The 17,694-nt window shown below is 53.4% G+C and overlaps 7 protein-coding genes across 7 annotated transcripts in view; 3 read left to right on the top strand and 4 right to left on the bottom strand.

Moving 5' to 3' along the window:
• PpBr36_03399 (uncharacterized protein) overlaps positions 1-892 on the bottom strand; it is a gene marked incomplete at both ends in the record, with an annotated part of 1,307 nt that extends 415 nt beyond the window's left edge. The window contains 4 exons of the mRNA XM_029890571.1: positions 60-321; positions 346-516; positions 558-851; positions 884-892. Of these exons, the coding sequence (XP_029754326.1) occupies positions 60-321; positions 346-516; positions 558-851; positions 884-892 (736 nt within the window). The remainder of the gene's footprint in view (positions 1-59; positions 322-345; positions 517-557; positions 852-883) is intronic.
• The window catches only part of PpBr36_03398 (uncharacterized protein), a gene marked incomplete at both ends in the record, with an annotated part of 1,360 nt that extends 466 nt beyond the window's left edge, over positions 1-894 (top strand). The window contains one exon of the mRNA XM_029890570.1: positions 30-894. Coding sequence (XP_029754327.1) covers positions 30-894 — 865 coding nt within the window. The remainder of the gene's footprint in view (positions 1-29) is intronic.
• Positions 895-1,099: 205 nt separating this feature from the next.
• On the bottom strand, positions 1,100-2,128 carry PpBr36_03397 (uncharacterized protein; the record flags this gene model as incomplete). Its single annotated transcript, XM_029890569.1, has 2 exons — positions 1,100-1,801; positions 1,865-2,128. 2 exons carry the CDS (start codon positions 2,126-2,128, stop codon positions 1,100-1,102), a joined length of 966 nt encoding a protein of 321 aa, XP_029754322.1.
• Positions 2,129-2,923: 795 nt separating this feature from the next.
• PpBr36_03396 (uncharacterized protein) lies at positions 2,924-3,674 on the bottom strand (the record flags this gene model as incomplete). The annotated part of the gene is made up of 2 exons (XM_029890568.1): positions 2,924-3,225; positions 3,311-3,674. The coding sequence occupies 2 exons, from the start codon at positions 3,672-3,674 to the stop codon at positions 2,924-2,926; spliced, it is 666 nt and encodes a 221-aa protein (XP_029754323.1).
• A 992-nt stretch (positions 3,675-4,666) lies between these two features.
• On the top strand, positions 4,667-6,577 carry PpBr36_03395 (uncharacterized protein; the record flags this gene model as incomplete). The annotated part of the gene is made up of 6 exons (XM_029890567.1): positions 4,667-4,995; positions 5,086-5,541; positions 6,056-6,161; positions 6,263-6,349; positions 6,418-6,454; positions 6,531-6,577. 6 exons carry the CDS (start codon positions 4,667-4,669, stop codon positions 6,575-6,577), a joined length of 1,062 nt encoding a protein of 353 aa, XP_029754324.1.
• Positions 6,578-8,344: 1,767 nt separating this feature from the next.
• Positions 8,345-10,444, top strand: PpBr36_03394 (uncharacterized protein; the record flags this gene model as incomplete). The annotated part of the gene is made up of 3 exons (XM_029890566.1): positions 8,345-8,582; positions 8,687-8,931; positions 9,032-10,444. The coding sequence occupies 3 exons, from the start codon at positions 8,345-8,347 to the stop codon at positions 10,442-10,444; spliced, it is 1,896 nt and encodes a 631-aa protein (XP_029754325.1).
• An 889-nt stretch (positions 10,445-11,333) lies between these two features.
• Positions 11,334-15,282, bottom strand: PpBr36_03393 (uncharacterized protein; the record flags this gene model as incomplete). Its single annotated transcript, XM_029890565.1, has 2 exons — positions 11,334-13,690; positions 15,177-15,282. The coding sequence occupies 2 exons, from the start codon at positions 15,280-15,282 to the stop codon at positions 11,334-11,336; spliced, it is 2,463 nt and encodes an 820-aa protein (XP_029754318.1).
• Between the last annotated feature and the right edge of the window lie 2,412 nt (positions 15,283-17,694).

The following is a 17,694-nucleotide window of genomic DNA, read 5'->3' as shown; positions in this document are numbered from 1 at the left end:
AAAAAAAAAACAGGCCAGATCATAACTAGGTGCAAAAAGTCCAAGGTCGTGGCCCTGACCTTTGACGACGGACCCAGCATCCACACCGAGAACGTGCTGAACCTTCTGAAGAAGCACAACGCCAAGGCGACCTTCTTCATCACGGCCAACAACGGCCAGTGGCCGCTCGAGAGCGAGCCGTGGGGGAGCCTGGTCCGGCGCATGATGACCGAGGGCCACCAGATCGCGCACCACTCGTGGTCGCACCAGGACATGTCCACGCTCGACGCCAACGCGCGGAGGGACGAGATCGTGCGGGCCGAGGAGGCCTTTGTCGACGTGCTAGGCGGCCGGTTCCCGACGTACCTGCGCCCGCCGTACGGCAGCTGCAACGCCGACTGCCTGGCGCAGACGCGGCGTCTCGGCTACCACGTCGTCAAGTGGGACGTCGACTCGGACGACTGGCGCTACCAGACCGAGATGGAGCGCTCCGAGCGCCAGGTCGAGGACGGCCTGGCGGGCGGCGGCAACATCGTGCTGGCCCACGACATACACTACAACAGCTCCACGCGGCTCACGCAGTTCATGCTCGAGCTCGCCGCCAGGAGAGGCTTGAAGCCCGTGACTGTCGGCGAGTGCATGGGTGACCCTGCCGAGTTTTGGTACCGTGAGGTTTCGAGGTCAAGCGGGGCCGGCGGCGGCGGCGGCGGCGGCGGTGCCACCACCACGCCGCCGAACAAACCCAAACCGGGCGCCACTTCCAAGCTCAAGGCGTCGACCGACGGACGCTGCGGTGGAGATGTCACATGCGCCGATACGCAATGGGGGTCTTGTTGTTCGCGGTACAGCTGGTGTGGAAGCTCGCCAGACCACTGTAATGCGGGATGTCAGTCTCAGTTTGGACAGTGCACATAGTGCTTTATCTTGGTTGCTTTTTTGCTGCATGCTATGGTGTTTTGTTCTTGGCTTATAAGAGTCGAAATGGCTCATGCGGTGGGCTCGATGCAGTTTTTACACTTCTTTTTTTTTTTTTTCATTTAGCTTGGAGTTGAGTTGACAAGGTGAATTTATGGGGGAGGGTTCCTCTTTTTCTTTTGCTTGAAACTTGATCAGTTGTTATTCATTCGTGAGATGCCCCTCGATAGTTCTTGAGCGTGACGTCAAATTCTTCCGGCTTTCTACCCAGCACCTGCTCCAACAACGGCGTGACCACCGCAGTCTCTCCAGCCTTGATAGCCGCCCAGGCAGTAGCCCATGTCGTCGCCTTCTCTTGACTTCCAAAGACGGCGATGACTTGCAGTTGCGAAACGTACTCGTCCACGCTGACCTCGTGTATCGCGACCGGTTTCCCTACACATTTGCTCAGCTGCTCTACCGTCTCCTCGAGTGTCCACACCTTCGGGCCAGTCAAGAGCAGTATTTGATTTTCTAGATCAATGCTCTCCAGATCTGCCATGTGCGCGCCGGCATAATGTGCAATGAGTCGAGCCGTCGCCTCTCCCAGTTCATCACGTTTGGCCCATGCCACACCGGGCCCTTTACCGTCGTGCGGTATGCGGATCTCCGAGCTTGGATTTGCTGCATCGAAAAAGGCCGTGTAAATGGGATACGACTCTGAGTAGAGACCCTCCCGGATGGCTGTGAAAGTGAATTTTGGCTTGTTGGCAGCAAGAAACTTCAGGTGAGACTCGGTCACCAGGTGCGCCTGCATCACCTCGGCCTTGGACAAGCTGCTTGACACAGGGCCAGCAAATGCCAATGATGAATAGAAAATGTGAGAGACGCCAGCCTTCACGGCTGCGTCAACAGCTGGGATTTGAACCTGCAGAACATTAGCCTAAGATAAATGCCAATGACGTCTGGTCTGGGACTTGGCCGAACGAACCTGGACCCTGTAGTCACGGACGTGACTTGGGTATGAGATGAGGAACAGAACGTCAACATCTTTGAACGATTTTTCCAACTCCTGCGGCGAAGACTCGTAGGATGCTTGGCGAAGACGGACACCGCCTTGCGAGTACTCTGCTGGCTGGTTTTCAGGATGACGGCTGATGAAAATGAGATGGTCATCAGGGAATATTTTGCGCAGATGAGTGATCGTGCTGCCTGCCAGACCCCCTGAGGCGGGGAAAACGCCGACGGTTTTCATGACGTAAATGCTTTTTAAACTCTTATACGGTATAATGATATATGATCTGGTGGCCGATTGAAGGCTTCTTGCTTCCTGGATGACCGTGTTATAAATAACCTAGCCTGAGAATACACAGCAGCCATAGGTTATCAAGCAGATTTCGTGCACGCGAGAAATCCTGGAATGTTCCTTTTATGGTCTATGGTCTCTTTATGACGATGACAAATGAGATGTAATCTGCCGCGGGTGTGGTCCACAAATTGGTGCGGCAGAACCGGATGGAAACAGAAGACTCCATGCGAATGGCGAATGATGGATTGCATACGTTGAGCCGCTGCGGGGATCTCAACGCACAACTCAATCGACGCCGTGAAATACTATCGTACTGTCCTCGGATATAGCACGGGGATTTAGCCGATCGGTCGGGATCTTGTTATGGATGAGTGTAAATTATGAAGAGAATCCGCCAAAGGTGATGCATTCGTCCAGTCCTAGTCTAGACTAGTCAGTCGTGCCTCGGTGTCTGTCACTTGATTTTTAACTAGGACAAATGCCGAGGTGTCACAAACTCGCGACATTTGTGACGCGACGTTCATAGGGAAGCGATAGGTACTGTGCGTAGCTAATCACCCAAAGATGCTGTGTCGCAGTATACATGTGCTCGTGTAAGAAGGATTACAGAGCAACTGGAAGATTATGCGCCCGCATCGCATAGCTGGGTGCCCTCAAAACGTGGAACTGGGAGTGTCGCAGAGGTATTACTCCTCGGTGCGAAATATACTGAGAGGGCTGCTGTGACATGAATTCAAGTTATCATGTGAGACTGTATCCGCCCTGCTTGAAAAAGACATATGTGATGGCAAGACTGAGCAACGATAACGAAAGGTTGAGCTCGAGCACAGCCCATACCCAAATACAGCCGATCGAAGGTGCCGTCTTCATGACGGCGAGATAGGCATGTTCGTTGGTGACGTGGATGAGGTAGCAACCAGCGGCCGTGCTAGCGGCAAAGAAGATGGCTTGCCGGATTCCATTTTGATATTGCCTGGGGACGAATGGTACTAGAATGGGGTTCGAGACGTGTGCGTGGAGGTTGTAGAATAGGAAGCCGAAGACTGTTTATTCCGCAAGAATCAGTATGCAAGAAATTGGGCGTATGGGAGGACTGAAAAAAAATATCCAAAGTAGACCAAGACCTACCAAGGAGAGCTTGAAAGCCACGTGTGAACACCTTGGGCCACACAATCTCCACGGCGAACTGATTTTGGACCAAAACATCAAAAGTGAAGTGCAGCATGGCCAGGCTCACACTCCACAAAAGGGTATCCAGGATACGTTCTGCCAGAGGAGATAGGCTTTCGGCCTCATCTCCTTCCTTGATATCGGGAGCGGCCGTGGCCGACCATCCGTACTTTTTAAGGTCGTTCTCCCTTTGCTTTTCGTCTGCCTGCCTGAAGAGGTTACGCTCGCTGGCGATGTCGAGGAGCGTCTTGTCGGATGGACCGGAGCGATCTGGCTGCTTGAGCTCGATCTTGACGGGATCTGCTTTGCGTTTGCGTGCCATGTTTGTTGACGAGAGTGCGTCTCAGATTTCCCCCCTCTTTTTCTGGGTATCCCTTTGTATATTATATGTTTTGAGGTTGAGGGGTGTCAGTTGTGTGTGCCGCTTGGAGCAACAAGGCTTAGCTCAAATCCAGTAGTAGCTTGCAAGGACTCTACTGTACTGCCTGCACAGATTCGGATGAACAGAAATGTGTTGTAGCCCCGCCAGCTTGCAGAAAACGGCTACACGGCGGTGGGGTCTCAAATCCACATCAAGCTGGATCAAATCAAATTCAATTCGCCAATGCAAAATTTATGCGAGCTTTTGGTACAAAGGCGACAGGGATGCTCTGTATACATGCGCGCGAGTTGCCGTCAATTAAGGCTCATAATTTCCGCGCACCACTCAATCTTCTGGATCGTCGCGAACCGACCAGGGGGTTGTTCGTCTAAACCGCAAGGTGGCATCAACTGTCGAAATGAGGGCACATGAATGGCATGGACTAAACTGGTCACGAGCTGTTCCAGACGGGGGGCTGGTCATAGCTATCTATGTTCGCCATACTTTACTTCAGTTTAGCTCGTCTTCCCCTCCTCTTTTGCAGTTTTGACCGTTCTTCTTCAGTCGTTTCCCAAGCTAGAGGATAAGCTAATGCAGTAGCATCCATGTACCTCAGCAGGTGACGTCGCGTGCATATCCTGTGTGTGAGTCGCACCCTTGAATACCCCTCTCCCCACCTTTTGCCGGCTGCTGCAACAAACGGGGATGAGGATGAACTTAATCTTGCCATGTCTCCTTTTGCTGATGATCGCCACCAAAAGTGTAACATAGCTCTCGACGCTGGAACTAGCCTTACAATTAATTGTCAGGTTGTGTCCAAACCGGGTCTGCCGTGTGTTGCAACTATACATGTCGCGCCGTTCCGTCCACTGCGCTCCTTGATAGGCTAGACGTCACGGCGCAGCGGAGGCAACTCTCCCCAAACAAAAAAACGACAATCACCCGGTTTGACCATGTCGACAACTCTACTGGCGGCCGGGCTTTTAGTCCTCCTCGCGCCGTGTCTGTACATTTACACGGCGTCGGTAGCGGCGACGCGATTCCCGACGCTGCGCAACAAGCGCATATGCCTCCTCATCGCCCACCCCGACGACGAGGCCATGTTCTTTGCGCCTACAGTGCTCGCTCTCACGCGCCCCGAGACTGGCAACCATGTCAAGATTCTATGTTTGAGCAGCGGCAATGCGGACGGGTTGGGCGAGACGCGCAAGAAGGAGCTGGTCAAGAGTGGCATGCTCCTGGGCCTGCGCAACGAGGACGACGTCTTTGTCATCGAGTCTGAGTACGTGCTACTTCAAATCCCCGCCTCATGATCTCCCCACATACAGGATGAAGCTTGAAACTGGGGGCTAACCGCGACGTGATTTCACAGCGCCTTTCAAGACTCAATGACAGCGACTTGGGACGCCACCGCCATCTCCAACCTTCTTACGTCGGCCTTTGTCCCGAACCCAGCCGCAGGCGCGATGATCGATGTCCTGGTGACCTTTGACAAGGGCGGCGTCTCGTCGCACCCAAACCACATATCGCTATACCACGGCGCACGCGCCTTTGTCTCCTCGGGATCGGCCGTAGACCTCTACACCCTGACTTCGGTCCCGTTTGTGCGCAAATACGCCTCAATAATGGATGCGTTCATGACGCTGGCTATGAGCTGGGGACTTCAGGGGACCTCGGAGGCCAAGAGCCCGGAGGGACTTGTGTTTATGAACTCGTTGATGCCGGGCAAGGCGCAGGAGGGTAGTGGTAATAAGGACTTACGGCCAAGCTATGGCACGGCATGGCGCGCCATGACCGAGGCTCACAAGAGCCAGATGGTGTGGTTCCGGTATGGATGGATAACACTCAGTAGGTACATGATTGTGAATGATTTGAAGTTGGAGGGGACGAGTGCGTCGTGATGGAGTTGACGAAGGAGAGTGAGCGTAAATCTGAGATGGCTTGCTCAAGATTGCCAAAGTGACGAGCATGTAAATCATTCATTATACCCCCTTTTGCGCTATTTGAAATAAATACCCCCAATGTAAATAACGGCTTAGCAGGGTTGAGTTTTCATTCATTGTTACCTACCCTGCACCCGACCATCTGGAACTGAGTAGTCACGTGCACGATTGCGGCGACCATTGGTGAGGTGGGGTTCAGAATCCGCGCCAACTTGCTGGAAGGGGATCATCACAGCAGAGCATTCAACCGAACGCGCTCAAGCGTTAACGATCAAAACGTGTCGCTCCCCGAATTCAAGCACCCGGAGTCACCCAAAGTCACCACAAAATCATTGCGCCGATAACAAAAAAAAACTAAAAAAAAAAGGAGTGAATCCGGCAAAAAATCATGGCGGACAGCGGTGAGGCTCAAGCCAATGAGCCTTTCGGCTTGGTAAGGCTTCTGCTGGACGAGGTTGTGTTTGTCAAGCTTCGAGGAGACAGGGAGCTCAAGGGCCGTTTGCATGTATGTGCTCTATGAAATGGACCCGACGTCGGCGGGCGAAAGAGGCAACCCAAGGCGTTCTCTGCATACTAATTTCTCATCAATCATTTGCACACTAAAAGGCATACGATTCTCATTGCAACCTGGTCCTCGGTGATGTGGAGGAGACACATTACATTCAGGATGATGACGACGAGTCGGAGCTGAAGGTGAGTAGCTTTTTGATGACTGACTATCAGGGTTTGTGGTGTCCTTGCTGACAGCTGTACAACGCCAGACGGTATCACGAAAGCTTGAGATGTTATTTGTGAGAGGTGAGGAACATCAGCTCGCAAAGGCCAATTTCTTCTCCGACCAGGTCTGCTAAACGTCATTATTTTCTCTATACAGGAGACAGCGTTGTCATGATATCACCATCAGACCAGGTAGCAGCATGAATTACCTGCCTCTGGTGTATTTCCAAACCGTCAGGCGTCCTGGCTAGACATCTGAGGTTATCGTGCCGTGCATTCAAGTGGGGGGAACTTGATGCACGAAGCTTCAGGCGCCCGCTTGGTGCGGTCAGTCGACCACGAATTGCAGCAATGGGCGAGGTGACGTAGGGTCCCTACGAAGCTTGACCATGTGTCAGAGACCGAATGATGGCTTTGCCAGCCTGACCCTAATTCAATGCTCTAGAAAAAATAGAGCAAATCGTTGTTGACCATGAGGGCAGGGTGGAAAATCCCAGTCTCGCCATGAAGTCGGCGCGCCATCATCATACATCTTTTTCTCGATAATACATACCACAAGTCGCCCAACTTTAGCTCTTTCTCCTCTGGATCTGGGGGGGTTTTCGCCTTTGTTTTGTGAGGTGACTTTTTACTTGAGAGTAGCACATATGTTTTATGCGTGTGTGAGAAAAAGTCCTGTCTGGTCCTCATGGAGCATACTTGGAAAGGGGTTCAGATATTCCCTCTCGACCGTTCTGACCACCAAGGCTCGTACCTGGCTGTTCATCAGGTAGCAAATTCAGGGTTTGTGAGTGGCTGTTCAAGTACGGAATCCCCTGAAGGCTAACCGACAAACCATCAATCGCTTTCTTTGGAGTCTGGGCATTTCATCGCCTCAAGTCAAGTCGACTACTGGCGTAGCCGCCCCGTTTGTGGTGTAGTTGTGTATGGTATGGCTTGCAAACGGGATTCCTCTAGTAACATCGGCCTGCCTAACAGGGAAATTCAGTACGCGGGTGCATGCTGTCTGTCCTATGAGGCCCTCGAACACGATGACACGATTTAGCAAGGTTTCCCCCAGAGACTCAAGAAGGGTCGGTTCCCGGGTCGACATTTGTATATTAGGTGTGGAAATCAACGTTTTGTAGAAAATTTCCACGACATCTACACCATCCACGTCGGCAAAAATTGTGATCCCAAGGATGTATAAGCTTCATCCCCACCCAAAACCAAACAACCGTATCAAAGAGTCTTTTGTACGGAACAAACAACATACCCACCCAGATGAGCTAGGAATCCGGAATTAGGACTGACTTTACTTTCTCTACCGGCCAAAGCGAAAGCAGTCTGCTTTCACAGGTAGCGGTAAATACAAACATGATTGAGCATCGCTACGCGGTCGATACAAAATACAAAGCAGAATGTACTACTGGTTCCAAAAAACTAATCCCGGTTCTTTGTCATCACAGAAGCAAAACCTGCAGATGGATGGACCGTCCAACGCCACATTCTCAAAACAGGCCCCAGCTACTTTCCCCCGGGTCCTCTGTCCAGGTCCAATGACAAGCAGCTAGGTCATACCAAGGTCGGGCTGGTCGTCAAAAGTCTCGAGTTTAGGTCCCTCCACGTCAGAACCAAACCGGCCTTTTTTTTCTCTCTAAAATTCTGTATCGCTTCTTTTGCTACTTGCCATGTCGACAACCTCAACAGCGCTAACAAAAAAAAAAAAAAAAAAAAGACACTAAAGTAGCAGCTCGTTCAGGGGGCCGGCAGCCTCCATACTACACGCCTTTCGCACCAAGGCATGCGGGGTCGTCACCGTCTTGTTATCTCTGCTTGCTTGGCTTTTGGGGCTGCTCCGGGGGAGAAGAAAATCCAATTCATCGTGTCCGCCGTTTCAACCTTTTGTTCTTCTTGACTTGTTTTTTTTTTTTTTTTTTTTTTTTTTTTTTTTGTTTCAACAAACCTCATCCCCTCTAACCGTCCTGCGTCATGTCTAATTCTAATGCCACCGGAGTTATACTTACCATTCAAGGTGACGATTACTACTTTGAGACATCATCTTATCCGCTCGCTCGAGTCCCACCAGACTCTAGCTGTGATGACGACTTTTCCCTTGCCGCCGTGTGGAATTTTCCCAATGAATACTGTGGTCTCCGGGAACTGTTCGAGGTAAAGATCCAGCTCGAGGAGGCGGACGAGAACGTCTGGGATCCAGCTTTTTCAGAGAGTGAGTGCCAAAAACGCCTGCCACCCAACTCGCTTCCCCTAAAGATCGGCACTTTTTTGTTTAATGCTCGGCCAGCTGAAACAGAAACAAAATTCCTTGACCAGCCATCATCCTCCGGGCTGCACGACAAGTGCATCTTGCAGCAGACATCAAATCTCACCGGGTGGTGTGCGTCGTGGACGATTCCAAAAACCTCACCCAAGGTCCTTGCGTGATCCAAAACCGCACCGGTAAAGTCCTTCAGGCGTTCAAGCTGCAACGGGATACGCACAAGGCGTTTGTAGGTGGGGTCCTGCGCATTGACAGGTCGCCAGCGGCGGCGGCATATCGCTGGTACAACTCTTCTGATGTAGGTTCATGAGATGCGTCCTCCTTTCACTGAGAAAAAAAAAAAAGAAATATGTCCCAATGATGAGTTTGTTGATGGCTTAGTCGGAAATAATTCTCAGCGTATACCCGTGCCCTACAAACAACCAGCAACACCGGCAGATTTGTCAGATAGGCCCCTGAACGGGCTCCGCTTCGCCGTCAAAGACACCATCGACGTCGCAGGTCTGCAGACCAGATGCGGCAGTTCGGCGTGGGCAAACACGTACCCGGCGCGCACCAAAACGGCCGACTTTGTGACGCGGCTAGTCGAGGCGGGCGCCGTCCTCGTCGGCAAGCTGCGGTGCGACCAGCTCTGCGATGCGCAGGACCCGCTCGAGCGCTCCGAGGAGGAGACGCCTTGGAACCCCCGAGGCGACGGCTTCCAGAAGCCCTCGGGCTCATCGTCGGGGTCCGCTGCCGCCTGCGCCGCCTATCCCTGGCTCGATTTCACCATCGGAGGCGACACGGGCGGCAGCATCCGACACCCTGCCGCGGTCAACGGGGTCTACGGCCTGCGGACGTCACTTGGGTCAGTTCCCAGCAGCGGCCTCGTTGCCTGCGCGCGGATGGACACCGTCGGGCCGCTTGCGCGCTCGGCCGAGGTCCTGGACAGGCTGGCGCGCGTCATGATCTCCAGCGAAGGACCATCTCTCCCAACCCAGACACCCGCGGAACCCACCCCTCGCTTCCGCCTCGTCGTACTCACAGACTCGTACCACACCGCCGCCGAAGCGGTGCGCTTCTTCCCGCCCGAGGACTTCCCAGACGTCCCGAACAGGGCAGCCCTGGCAGTCTTCAGCGAGGTCCTGTGTCGGGTGGAGCAGATGTCGGGCGAGGCCCGGTGGCACGTCAACCCGCACGAGGTCTGGCGCAAGACGCACCCGGCGGGCATGACCGACGACCTGGTCAAGGCGACGCGGGACATATACCCGAGGCTTGTGTACAGCGACCTGCGGCGCGACGTCGTCGTCCCTCTGGATAGAGACCACCGCGCCCGGCACGGCGGGGAGGCGGCGCACCTGGAGCCGCTGCTCAAGGCGCGGCTCGAGTTCACGGCGGGGATCACGCAGGCCGAGTACGACGAGACCGCCGCAGACTTTGATAGGTTTCGTGACTGGGTCAACGAGGAGCTGCTGCCGTCGCCGGCCCAGAACGGCGGCGAGATCCCGCTCGTCGTGTTCCCGCAGTCGTGGGGTCTGCCACAGTACCGCGACGACGCAGCGCCTGACCGGACCCGGCCTCAAGATCTCTTCTTCCAGAATGCTTTTTCGTCCTACTCGCTCAGCTACTGCTCCGGCTGTCCGGACGTCACAGTGCCCGTCGGCCAGGTGCAGGTGCACTCCAGAGTGACCGAGACCGAAGTCGGGCTGCCCGTGGCCTTGTCGTTCTTGGCACCCAAGGGAGCAGACTTGCAGCTTACTGCGCTCTTGAAGATGTTTGAGGAAGCGGGAGTGTTCAAACCTGTCTGTTGTGGGAAGAACTTGTACCTATGATGTGTCATGTCGCGGGAGAGAATTAAGGTTGTTTGTGCCTAATAGTGAGACAACATTCTCTGGGATGAACACAGAGTCTTCACTTGATCCAGATGTACAAGACTTAACCAGGAATACGGAGAGATTTTAGGATAAATATATATATACGAGCAGCCAAGAAGCTCGATGACTTCATCTCTTTCCATCTTCTGGGTTTCGCAAACATATACTGGGTAAAGGCGGGTGTGAGAAGAGCGTATGGCATGGGAGGCTAGATACAAACGACAATTAAAGAAAGCCGGTTGCCCGACAAAATGCTCAATCTTTACATGCCTAAAGACAAGGGCAGAAAAAAAAGCCCATGCTCAAAATCAAACGAAAGCCGATTGCTCAGTCGCCTCTCTAACAACAAGAATGCGATAGCAAAAAAACTCCAATGATAGCCTGGTGTCTTTTGGCTAATCCCAGCAAGAGAATTCAACCAAGTATGCAAATAGGGCGGATATACCCAATACGCCAGCAGCTCTGTAAGTAGCTTTTGAATATTTGGGCTGGCAATGAATGCAGCATAATCAGGCAATATAAAAAAAGAGAGAAAGAGAGAGAGAGAGAGAAAAGCAGCGAGCCTACGGTATCAACAGGAAATGGGTATAAAGCTTTATGCGTGTAGAAGACGAAATGTAAGAGATTAGGGTATTTCAGGGTATTAGGTATGCCGTACGATAAATAAGAATGTCTTTAGATGGATGAGGCTGCATGCATATGACGCAGATCGTGGTTGGGAAGTTGAGTATTAAGCAAATAGATGGCCAAGAAGGTATAAAGTAATGGTAGCAATATTACACAGTTGAGTGCGCTTGGAAGTTATGAAAAGATTCAAGTGTCGACTTTGGCATTGGCCATCCGGCTTCTAGCCCGATGGCCCAGTCGCCCACCGTGTCTCTACCGGAGGCCGACTCATCGGCGGATATGGCGGCTGTCCAGGCAACTGATGCATGTGGTGTGGCTGAGGAGAATGTGCCATAGTAGCAGGCGGGGTCCCTGCTGCTACACCCGGGTGCCCGGGACCTCGGTACGACATGCTTCCTGGCGGCGGCAGAAAGCCAGGCCCCGGGTTCAGAGGTGGCAGGCTAGGATGGGGTGGGCCTGCAGGCGGCGGTGGGCCACCATTAGAAACAGGCCGCGGCGAAGGCGTTGCTGTACCCGAATGCCCGTGAGGCAGTATGTGCGCGGGGGCCTGTGGACTCTGAGACGGCGTTCCGTAGGCCATGTAGTTGCCAAAGTCATCCGTCCGACGACGCCTTGCGGCCGGTTCCTGTCCCACGCTTGAAATGTCGCTATAAGCCGGGGAACCCCCCTCGCTCTGCCTGCTTTGGGGTGTCTGTGATGACATGAACGACTGCGGGTTGGCCTGGCGTCTCCCACGGCCACGCCCAGAACCGCTGCCCCGACCGGCGCGCTGAGACGCTCCGTGCTGTTGACTAATTGGAGAATGGCCATGATCATCGCCGCTAGATTCGCTGGGGTGCTGCGGCATGGGGGGCGCGGTGCGCTCTGCTTCGTGCCTCATAGCCGGCGGCATCATGCTGAGCACGCGGCGGCATTCCTCTCGCCAGTAGTCCCGTTCGTGGATCAGTGCGCTGTTTTGCCGCTGTGATTCCCGAAGCTCCTGGTCCGTTTGCAAGTTGTGGTCCTTTTTCCGTTCGCGGAAGCGCTTCGATGCCTCTGCGTTTCTCCTCCGTTTCTCATCAGCCGCAATCGACCCTTGCTTCAGATCCACTGTGCATTCAATCTGACCTCCGCCTTGTGGTATCAGCACCATAGACTGTCTTGGTTCGCCTCCACGCCTCAGCATTTGGTTATAGAGCAAAGATGTGCCTCTGCTTGGACCCGGGAGCGCCGAAGTCTCTTCGCTGCTACCACGATACAAATTTGAAGTATCAGATCCCGAGTCAGCCCTCGATCGCTTCGTGGGAGGATTCAGTTGGTCCGCACCCAGGGGTGGCAGGCCTTGTCGATTCGGGGGTTGCGACGCGGTACGGTTACCAAACGGTGGGGCCCCATGCGGCAGCGATGGACCGCCTGCTGGGGATGGTCGTCTTGGTACGTTGAGGGGCGATATTCCGGGGCCAGGACCCCAGGATGGCGAAAGTGCAGGTAGAGTGTGTTGTTGCTGCTGCTGCTGCTGCTGCTGTTGTTGTTGTTGTTCGGACTCGACAGGTCTGTTGACAGGCGTCGGCGCGGCAAGGCTGAAGGATTGTTGTGTTCTGTCTGGGCCCATCTCCCTTGAAGATGGAAGGCTTGTGGGTCCAGACTGCTGAGGCGTATTTGGAGCGCTCAGAGCTGGCAGTTGCCTCTGCTGCTGCCATTGGTGTGCGGCTGAAATAGTGTGTGGTGATATTGACTCATCCGGGCGAACTGCAGATGGGGAAGGCAGCTGGATCGGGAAAGGATAGGATGGCGACGGCATAGCGCCTGTGGAGTAGCGGGCGGGAACTCCATCCGCCGGTGATCTTGCTAGTCCACTGCCAACAGATACCGGACGCTCGACACTAGGGGAGTCGAGGCCTCTAGCCATACTCGAATGCCTAGGAAGACCCAATGCCGGACTCGGGTGCTGGTCGAGCGGGTTGAGTATGTTGCGCACGTCACTGGCGCCCATGCTGATGGGGGGAAGCTGCAGACCGAGGCCAGGTCGTGACGCGGATGTATGTACCTGCCGACCTGTTACCTGGTCTGGAACTTGCTCGACGGGACGTGCGCCTGACAAGCCAGGGCCCGGCAGTCTCGGTCTGGGCGAGGGCGGATTATCGGAAGGGCCAGTCGTCGTTGATTCGGGTCTCCTTGGCGACATCAAGTGTGATGCCCCTTGGACTTGCTGCTGCTGCTGCTGCTGCTGCTGTTGCGATTGGTCCCCAAAATCGGTACATTGGTGACTGGCAGGGCTTGTCGCTGCAGTCGTTGTGCCCTGTACTGAGGGGCTGGAACGGGGGCTTGTGTTGGTGCTGCCAGTACCACAGGCCTTTTCCCCTTCTACGGCGGCAGCTTCGGCTTCGCCGGGGGCCTGGGTAGCCGGGATGGCTGGGTCTCGATCTTGGTGTGGTTGTTGCTCTTGTTGCTGCTGCTGGGTACTAAGGGACGTGGCGTCTTGTCTTGACCGTGCACAAGTGCTGTCGTTGACAAACCACGGAAACGTATCGATCGCCACCTCGACGACTTCTCCCCGGGCAGGGAGTATGTCGAAAATACTTCTAGGTGGGGGAGGGCCTTAGTTTTCACGGGTCCTGGCCGTGATGTCACCTGAATAGTAATGCAGCACGAGGCAGTTCCTGTACCTCTTTGAGTGCTTTCAGGTTGGGTTGCAACGACAGAAATGTTGCACTTGGTCGACCGCCACTCTGGCAGGACAGCTACCGGATGCAATGCAATGAGGCTGGTCTGTTGTAAGCCAGACTCTCTCGTTGGGCTCCTATGCCTTGAATTGGGTGGTAACAAAAGACGACTTCTTTCTCCTGCCTCTATAGACAGGCAGGTAAGGATGGGTAAGGATGACGTGCAGGCCAGATATGCAACCTAGTGCAGCAGCTAACAAAAGATCTGGGGAACGCTCGCTAAGGGCAGCCAGTCAGTCGTCGAGCTTGCATGAGGCTTTGCTGTTTTCAGCCCGAGATTGGGCTGACGGGTAAAAAGGACTACGAACCAGCAGTGCTGACAAGCTCAGAGGAAAGGTGGTGACGGGTGATTTCGATCAAACTGTGCGCAAGCTGTACGTGTGGTGTGACAGGCGCTGCTGAGTGGCCCTACTGCGCGTCGACCTGTCGAAAGGGCGCTACGAATGGTGTGCAGGAAACAAGGCGGACCAGTAGGATGGCCCCAAGGCTGTTCTCGTCCACTGACTGGCCTGTATTGTAACGGCAGACGGCACAGTCAAACCGGGGCCTCTCGAAATGAATGGATGATAGGAGTCCGCCGTCAGATAAGCCTAGAACCCCCGATTTTCTGCCACCAAGTAGAAACGGCCGAGATATATCGGCGCGGGGCGGACGTTTATTGAGGGGGGCCTTTTTTTTTCCTTGCCGGTCGTTTTGATCTGAGGTTACCAAAAGGACTCGAGCGCCGACCGAGGGATAGTCAAAGTTGACAGGTCGGTCCAAAGAGCAAAACAGGTAGCAGCCGGCTAGGGTTTTGGGCAAAAGTCGTGGCTGGTTTTTGCAGGGCTGTAGACCGCTCGCTTTCAAGACTCGGTGAGGTGAGCAACAGACAGTTGATGCCTTCAGCCGCGCGGCAGGGTATATGTTATCAGAGGCGGCGGCGAACCTTCGGATCTGGGTTGCTTTTTCTTTTTTCTGGTGTGGGTATGGTATACGGAGTATATAATATTCTTCACCTGCGACCTCACCGCTCGGACCAGAAGTAAGTGCAAATCAATGGCAGCGTAATAGAGTTTCGAGTTGGGATTAGGGCCAACCAGATTCAGCGGTCGAGATAGGGTGGTGGACAAAAACAGGGACTGGGACGTTTCTTATTGTTCTCTGGCGCCGTCCATCGCTCATCTAGCCCGCAACTTCGACATTGCTCGCCGGCCCCAACCCTTGCACCTAGTCAGTTCCTTGACCAGGCAGGGGTGAGCAGCTTGGGCATCATGGAGACGGTTCTGCGCGAACGAGGGAGATTTCTTCCCGCAAATGCATGGTCCCAAGAAGTGACACGGTTAGGACGCAGACCGACGGGGAGGGACAACGAGAGAACCCACATTCACCGTCACTGATGTTGGCCGGGGTACAGCAGAGGGCCAGGGTAATGTGCAAACCCTTGAGCGCTGGTGGTGGAGAGCTAAGACCCATCGACAGGGCTTGCATCGCGTTGAAAGATGTGGCTCGCTTGACCATCTCCCGGCTCGTCACACCTCCTCTCCTGTCCCGCGCTGATGTTTGGACACACCCCCTCCCTCTATAAGCCACCCCGTCTCGATTTGGGGTCTGGTAGTCGAGGTAGGTCTCTCTGTGTGTACTGTATTTTATGATGTATTGAGGCAAGCCAGTTTTTGCGGTGCTTGTTTTAAATGCTCGAGGCAGCCTTTATTATTGCTGTTATTACCTTTCTCAAGCAGACTCTCACCTACGAAGGACTTCCTTCTGTCTGACTTTGACCCGTTGGAAATTTAAAATAATGGGGACCAACGAGAAATAATTTGGTCCTTGAACGATGGACCATTAACGTAGACCCGCGCTGATGTGGCTGGCAGAGAAAAAAACGACATGCGGTCGGTCCATGTGCAGGGTGCACAGCTGCCATCCAATGTGAGCACGCAAGTAGAGGGGAGGGGGGAAAAAAAAATAGAGAGAGAAAGCAAAAACCAAGTAATTACTGCGTACAAACAACGGCCCACGAAGAGCGGGGAAAGGAAGGCTCGGATCGAGGTCCGGTCCGTACGGTCAGCCAGTCGCCAGCCACGTTCTTCGGAAACATATCCCTACTAGCTCTTATTAGTCTCGTGTCGTGCGTAATATTGAGGGTTTCCTCTATTGTGTCGAATCGAAAATCATATCGCGAGCCTAGAGATGAGGAAAAACGTGTGGGTAAGAAGTTTGTGGGTTGGCGAGGTGAAAAAGAGTGTGGCGTCCCAGTTGAGCGTTACATCGCCTGTTGATCCGGTACTCTAGTAGGTCGCTACGCTTGTACCGCAGTAAATTACAGTACAGTGGTTGACGCGAGGCCCACTGCGAGCCAGCTCCCGGCTACTTGACTCTACTGCTGCCAGGGTCTTGCCAGTAGTAGGAGTACTACTACTGCACTGCGCTTCTGCTGCACCTACCAAGTGCTCCCAGAAAATCCGAGCTACTGGCTGCACGTATCCGCACGAGACGTCAGGCACGAGGAGGACGGGGTTCATGGATATAAACATTAATCATTAATGCTTCGTCCGTCATGAATGCATCTCAATCGATTTTCTACATAGTATGTATAATGCATGTCAATGTACCTATACCATTTTACGGTATATAAACCTGGTGGCATCACCAACTTCCTGGACAATAGTATTTATTACAGGCATGAATTAATACCAATCCATCTCCGCTGTATCGACAGCGACGGAGCATTTCTGTTCTGATGCAAATTTTCCAACCACCCACATAGCATCGTCCGCTCAGGGATCGGGGAGAGCTGGTTGGCTCTCAAAAGGGAAAACGTACGATTCAAGGGAGAGAGGGGACAATTAAAAAAAAAAAAAAAAACACCCTTAGACTATCAGGGCCCGTCGTTGGCTAGGCGCCTCTCCCATCTTTCGCACCTCACCTCAGACACGTCAACAACAACAACAACCTATTTCGGGTAGACGCCGTCAGACCGGTCTGCGACGTGCAGATAAAGAGATGCAGGCAGGCCCAAAGCAAGAGACACAGCTCGCGGTGCTGACCAGTCGGCGATGGCGTGTACAAACAGCCTCAGTACTAGGCAAGCTTAGTTCGCAATGGTCCCGTCTAGTTCCCGTTGTCCGGGCTGTCAGAAAGGAGGGTGTGGGGGTAGCTGCGAACCAGCGGTCTATGCGTGCGCTGGGCTATGCTATGTTCGACCCTGACTTGCCGTTCCCCCTGACGTGGTCATGATGCAAGTACTCTACCACAGTGCGTACCTCCGTTAGGTAATTTACTAGACTTAATAGTACTGCGACCTCCCAAGGGATAAGGAATGCAAAAATTGAGCCAAACGGATACAGCTTGGCGCACGCGGCTTCCATCCCGGTGCACACCGCATCATCAGCATCGACCTCTTGTGGCATGCATACGTTGCGGGGCGCATCATGGAGACGAGATAATCGAGTTCTTGTGCACCGCTCTTTCGGATCCGTTTGCCATCTTTATCCAGGTGGGGAGGCGATAAACTCTGATAAGAGAATTAAGACGAACTTTTTCCTAGGGAGAAGAGAAAAAAATAAAAATTTAGACTGCTGCGGCTGGTGCTGTGCTGGCAATCTGGGGAACAACCGCAAGATGGTGGATCGCTTGCCTTTTAATTGTTCTTGCAATTGCTTTCTTTCTTGATGCAGATCTATCATTTCAACAAATTTTACTTTATAAAAATCCGCTAATAAACTCTTGAATATGCAGGAATAACCTAACAGCAGAACGACAATGATTTTCATCCCAACTCGTGACCCGAAATCGTCGTTGCAAGCAAGCCATTCCCTTTACGGAGTACCGCGTAAACTTTGGGGTTCGACTGGGACAAGCGAGTCCGAAACAAGTGAAGAAAAAAAAAAAAAGGGGGGG

The sequence above is a fragment of the Pyricularia pennisetigena genome, chromosome 3 (genome assembly GCF_004337985.1).
Source record: "Pyricularia pennisetigena strain Br36 chromosome 3, whole genome shotgun sequence".
Lineage (NCBI taxonomy): Eukaryota > Fungi > Ascomycota > Sordariomycetes > Magnaporthales > Pyriculariaceae > Pyricularia > Pyricularia pennisetigena.
Note: the sequence above shows the minus strand (reverse complement) of the source record. Positions and strands in the feature narration are given on the sequence as shown.